Here is a 7,153-nt window from a genome sequence, read left to right on the forward strand (position 1 = left end):
TAGTATATATAAACGAGATGATCCATCCTTTGCTTGCTTGCCCTCTGCTTGTATTTCGTCATGTACGATATATCGGGACATACACGATGGTGCAATATATACGCGTAGTAACTGCTCCATGTCTAGGGCACTAGTGGCCGACGAAGGGTGATGACGATGAACTGCGTGACTGTAATACTTAATAGTGGCCGAGGAGTGTAATAATACATATAGATCTAATCAGATTAGATAATAGGGATCAGGAGTAGATAAGAGTATAATAGGGATCAGGAGTAGATAATAGTTCCCTATTATCTACTCCTGATCTATATAATACACTCCTGATAGTGTGTTTGCGATATTCTGCCTCTTTGCAAGAGACACTGGACGTTGATGAACTACTTTGAACATCCTTTTTGAGGGAATTTTATCGTACTAGAAATCCAGACACTCATATTGTATGAGGTAGCTTTGTACGGTCGTGTATGTGGGAGGGGAATTTTTTACAAGGTTACTGTATGCGCTCTGTGAAATCATTCGTCCTTGCTGTGCTGCTTATTGTAAAGGCAGGGCCAGGCGTAGTGAGTTGCCTTTCACTACGTGACCCTGAGTATTTTGACTGTATACTACCTGCTGAACGTAACTGGCCAAGTGTGTTGCAAAAATCTTAATAGGAGTGTACTGGTTAGCTGCACACACACACACGCACGCACGCACGCACGCACGCACGCACGACACGCACAACACCGCCACACACACACACAATACAACGCCTTATCTACTCCTGATCCCTATTATACTCTTATCTACTCCTGATCCCTATTATCTAATCCTGATATAGATCTATATTATTTTACACTCCTGGCACTATTAGTATTACATCACCAGTTCACCTCATCCCCCTTCGTCGCGCCATCAGCGCCCTAGCATGGACAGTTACTAGCGTATATATCTCAACCTCGGTGTTGCCCGAACGTCTAGTACATGACGAATAGCAAGCAGAGGGCAAGCAAGCAACAGGATCGATCATCTCGTTTATATATATATATATACTGCCCGAATGCTGGCTGGCTGGCTGGCTGCTCCTCTCGATCCTACATACGTGTGTATGTAGGATACGATCAGGAGTAGATAAAGGATCCTTCAGCGGAAGGATTTCTTAACAGCGCAGTAATTGGTACTTTTCTACACTGCATCTGTGTACACGTAGCCGGCACTAGCTAAGATGTTCATTTTTGTTGAACGTGACATAACCTAACTATAGTGTCAATGGATAAGCTAGAAACTATATGCATCTAGGGTGGATTTATGTAAATGTAGAACGCTGATATATTTTTTAACAGCGCAGTAATTGGTACTTTTCTACACTGCATGCATCTGTGTACACGTAGCCGGCACTAGCTACGCTATGTATAACGCTGATATATTTCTATACTGCATGAAAATCGGCATATCTCTCTCTCTAGCTCTCTCGCTCACAGCGTCTGTGTGCCCTCAGCCGGCACAAGCTAACTGCTTAGAAGGTGGATATATATTAAACGCTGAACGCTGCTATCTTTCTACACCGTACGATAATCGGCACCTCTCCACGCTGTGTCTGTGTGCACTCATCCGACACACACACGCTATAAGGTCGTCAGTCAGCATTCTTACCGCCCAGTCGCTTGAGTCCCATTATAGCGAGGGAAACCGCAATGAGCGCTGTTATATACCTCAACGCAATAACAGCAATGAACGCTGTGATACCTGCATGTACGGGCGCTGCGTCCATGTACCGTCCACGTACGCATGCTCAGTAGCAAGCTACCTACTGTTTCCCCGTGCTAATAAAATGATTCAACGATCAAAACTAACACTTGCGTTGTAAATTTGTAATCAATTGAATTATATCGAGGGAAACCGCAATGAGCGTATATTATTATTTTATGATACCTGCATGTACGCATGTACATACGTTCAGTGGTGAATACTGACACGCAAATTTGTCATTATTCACCCCTGGCACGTCTAGTGGCAAGCTACCCGCTGTTTCCTCGTGCTAATAATAATATCAAGTAATGTCAAATAATGTAAGCAATTATATCTGTGGAAACCGCAATGAGCGTTATGTTATGAGGAGTGCATATTATCAGAAGTAGATAATAGGGAACCCTAGGATAGGGACCCCTATTATCTACTTCTGATACTATATAGGTTATATTATATCTCTATATTATACACTCCTGTTTTTATGATACCTGTATGTAGTACGTACGGTACGTTAGTGGCAACCTACCTGCTGTTTCCTCGTGCTAATGTTTCAACGATCAAAACTAACACTTGCGTTGTGACAATTACGAGCGCACCACGAGACGCAAACTAAATTTCATCCATCAAATGGTCATTATCAATTGCGTTTTATGCTAATAGTAGTATGCTAATTGGGTTTATTGCTAATAGTAGGTCTACGCTACGCTTTGATATGGCTAAAACAGTGACAGATGTTGATAGGAATCTCTACAGCATCAGTGCTAATCCGTGGTGGTTGCCACGGTTACACACATGCGCGCACACACCCAAACGCACGCGCACACACAGCGAGAGCGAGAGGGAAAAGAGACAAAGACAGCGCGCCGACACACCCACACCACACACACACACACACGACACACACAACACACCACGCACGCACGCACAAACATGCCAGCCACACACACACACGCACGCACGAACACACAAAGCATGCCACACGCAAACACACTGCACGCACGCACACACAACAATGCCAACGCACATACACACACACACACACACACACACACACACACACACACACACACACACACACACACACACACACACACACTCACTCACATGCACACACACAAACACGCACACACACACACACATACAAACACGCGCACGCACGCAAACGCGCACGCGTGCTCTCTCACACACACACACACACACACACACACACACACGCGCGCGCGCGCGCACACACACACAGTCCATATCCCACAAAATACACACATCCATGTGCAGCATGGTGTGGAGGATATTGGACATAGCAGCTACGGAGGCTGCGGACAGCCAGACAGATGACAAGACCAAAGCGATTAACAATGGCAGTCCAGTCAATTCCAACTGAACAAAGGAATCGCTAACAACGCCTGCAGGTTTTGTGATAATTGCTGCAAGCACGCTTAGGTATACACAGAAAGAAGTTTTCTTATACTGTATACACTGAACAGAGACGGCTGGTATATTCAGTAAATGCATCTTTTGATCGGCTGCATACAGCAAGTTTAGCATGCAGACTGGAGTGAAATTATTTCTCAATATACCTCAATCGAATTCTCTCTCATCAATTTACCCTTCACATGTTGCGCATTATTGTTATGTGTGCTAAATGACGTGCGAAGGAAATGGCGTTATGACACCCATTTCTCATGAAATTATGCAAGCAATTATCTTTGCACGTCATTTAGCACACATAACAATAATGCGCAACATTGTTTGTGTATAGCTTATAACAACACAGATTGGCACTTGGGAAATGAAGAGTTTAATTAATTTACAGTTGTTTGTTGGTATGATGCGGCAGGATCAACATTTTTGTAAACGTATGATTTAGGCCTATATGGAATTTATGTTGAAAGCTTTACACCCACAAGCCACTTACTCCGAAAACTGACCCATCCTTATTGTACGTATCAATGAACGTGCAGTTTGGTAAACGGGCCACCCACATTCCATTCCATTTCCATTGTTGTGCGAGTGAATAGGGGGAGGGGTGTTCAGAATCTCTTGTTAAAGACTGACTAGATGATAACGATATAAGCTAGCTGGGTTGGGGTTAGGGGGGTTCCCACCTTGAACGCCTACAATCTACATTGCTCTGCCTAGAGGTATAACTAGAGGAACTTAGAGGCATATCTCAGGTAAAATGTATAACTACGTATAATACACAAATTATAATGTATAACAACAATGTAACACAATGTATAAATATATATTTAAATACAATGTATAATACAATATAATAATATCAGGGTACGTAATTAACGGGAGTCCGGAATCAAATACTCCCTGATTTACTGTCGGATTCCCTGATTTGACATATGCAGGAGTCCGTGTGACTCCCTGAAAACTCTGCCATACTAACTAGTTCGTTCCGGAGCACGGCCTCGCGGAATTACTGTATTTGTTCAGCTAATGTCCAAAGAAAAATTGGCAGAAGTGCAACTGCATGAATCTTAAAAATAAGCACATGCGTTCTGTAATTTTGAACCTCGACTGCGGACTGCGGACTCCCTCATTTTGCTGCGGACTCCCTCTTTCCGTTGGACACCCTTTTCAAAAGTTAATTTCTACCCCTGAATATAAAGCTGGGTTTAGACTGCCAACTTTGAGTTGGCGAATTGCCGAATTGGCGAATTAGAACATGTTCTAATCTCCCAACTAGCTGCTATCGATCGGTTGGACGTACAAATTTTGCGTTTACACAGCCGATTGTCAATTGCGAAGTTGCATGGTACAATATGGCAATTCGCCAACTCAAAGTTGGCAGTGTAAACCCAGCTTAATACGTAATAATGTATATATATAATAATAAATATTATCATTATATGCTCATTATTTGATGAGCATTATTATAGATAGGGCTGTATTTCTAGCAAGCTCAGTCCACTATCAGAACAACCCTTATCGGTGTTCGGACAAACAAAAGTGAATTGGCCCGCAAAACAAATATATATCCTCTCTGGCTCGAAACAGACGCACTTATTAAAAGATGCAAAACTATCTCGGCACCCTCACCATCAGTCTCCTGTCGAGCGGAAACGCTTTGTAGAGGCCGGTCACGTTGATGATGAGGACGAGCAGCGACGACAGGAAGCCGAGTATGGCGATGAAGATGAAGATGCGAAGCTCGCTGTGCATCGGCAGCTCCATGAAGTGCTGCTGCTTCGTTCCCGACGTGACGAGACACAGCAACGACACGACGGCGCACAGCTGAAACGAAACCACGACAGTTTTGTCGACACAGGCAAAAATGTATTCCCAGGGTGCGCAATTAACGGGAGTCCGGAGTCAAATACTCCCAGATTTACTCTCGTCTGTCGGACTCCATGATTTGACGTATGCAGGAGTCCGTGTGACTCCCTGAAAATTCTGCCATACTACCTAGTTCGTTCCAGAGCACGGCCTCGTGGAAATACCGTATTTTTTCAGCTAATATCCAAAGAAAATTTGACAGACGTGCAACCGCATGATGAGCACATGTATGCGTTATTGTTAATATCTTTAATTTTGAACCTCAGACTGCGGACTAATTCATTTTGCTGCGGACTCCCACTTTTTGAGAATATATATATGTCCGTTGGACGCCCGTGTTCAAAAGTTAATTTCTACCCCTGTATTCCTTATTAATTTTTACTACTATTATTTTATATATATGATATCAGGGGTTAATTTGTCATTATTAATAACCCCTGATGATATACATTACTATTATTTTTAATTTATTATTTACGACACTTTATTCACCTGGGGGGATGCGAGGCGATATGTAACGTAAAACTTATTATACTATGCGTCTTCGATCATCACTGACGTGCGTCACACACAGCGTACAGAAGACAGACCACTACATAAGAAAGGAAAGAACCTACCTACAGATGTGTGGATAATATGAGTGAATAATATATGATATTTGTGATTGAATTACAGTGATATATATGATATCTGCGTGGATACTATATATATAGTAGTGCAACAGATTTCATTCCTGCATCTACAGATCTATGATTGATATGTCAACAAATTTTCGGCAAGGACAAACTAGAAATGTGTTTTATGTTAGTGCGACAGATTTCATTCCTGCATCTAAGGGCGTTTGATACGTCAACAAGTTTTCAACAGGGACAAGCGAAAAAATGTGTTTTATGTTGTAAGTGTGAAATAGTTGACAGCCAACATACATAGAAATTTAATTAATACTTTAATAGACCCCCTACAGATATGTGATGGTGCACACACACAAGTCAAATATCCAGTACTCACATAATTGCTCTCAGTAATTTATATGTGTGTGCCCCTACAAACAGATTGCTGTACTATCCCTTTATATTTACAATTCTATCTCTATACTAGCTCCCAGGCCAGAGCAGAGGGGGGCCAGGTGGGCCAGTTGGCATGGGCCTGCTAGTTCCACGCAATCGTTACATATCGAAAGACCGTATTGTTATATCGTATATTCTGTAAAGACCATATATTGCATATTAATTGACTAATGTCTCTCGCTGGAGCGGGTTATCTCTATTTTAAATTCTATCCATAGTAGATCATCATCACCTCAACCACAACATTTACGGATCAATGAGTGTTTCAACACTAGTGTAATGACTCATAGCACTGGCTTTTCACAACTGATTTTTGTGCGCTTTCCTTTTTCTTGGTCAACTGCCCACGAGGCACAAAGTGAGTGTAGTTCACGCCCCCTGCATTCCTGCATTATGAGTAGAAAGCACTTTTTTTCACGGTGTTCAGTCAGGTGTGTAGAATAGAGTAGCGGTTGTAGATACCACCAATCAGTGGGTGCTGCCACTAGTACTACACAATAAGATTGATGGCTTTAAAAAACGCGTTGGTGTTTTTATGGCCTTTAGCAGAGTTGATCCTACCTGTGTATAAGAAATGCTTGCAAACTGGAAGATAAAAGCTAAGTACTACATGTTGAACAAATGGAATTTTGATTGCGTATGCATGTACAGCACTGCTGAGTGCTATGTTAAATATTCACTAATTGTTTGATTCAGCTAATTGACATTGACTGAGACCGATTGTTGTAGCGTTTATTAATCTCCAATTCGTTGATATCGGCCAATAGTATAGCGAAGTCATTGTCATCTTCTAAAACTACAGAGCCTATAACCGCAGACCTGCTGTGGAGGACTGCGCCGGGACCGTCGGAATTTGGCCCCCCGCAAAAAAAACGTTTCCCCCCCCCCCCGCGGCCCGCCGTGGGTTCCCACTGCGAAGCAGCGCTGGGAGGCAGGGACGTATGAACATCCCCGGCGGGTCGCGCTGCCGCCACATATCCCGCGGATCTGGCGGCGTGCCCAATCGCGCGCGCAGCGCTTATGCATAGGATGATGATAGCGCTTACATCCGCAGCGCGCTTGGATCAACA

General features: G+C 43.1%; 1 protein-coding gene across 1 annotated transcript in view; it reads right to left on the minus strand.

The window, feature by feature from the left end:
- LOC106810250 overlaps positions 1-7,153 on the minus strand; it is a 17,339-nt gene that overhangs the window by 4,411 nt on the left and 5,775 nt on the right. The window contains exon 2 of the mRNA XM_014813541.1: positions 4,780-4,974. Coding sequence (XP_014669027.1) covers positions 4,780-4,974 — 195 coding nt within the window. The remainder of the gene's footprint in view (positions 1-4,779; positions 4,975-7,153) is intronic.

The sequence above is a fragment of the Priapulus caudatus genome, unplaced genomic scaffold (assembly GCF_000485595.1).
Source record: "Priapulus caudatus unplaced genomic scaffold, Priapulus_caudatus-5.0.1 Scaffold423, whole genome shotgun sequence".
NCBI lineage: Eukaryota > Metazoa > Priapulida > Priapulimorpha > Priapulimorphida > Priapulidae > Priapulus > Priapulus caudatus.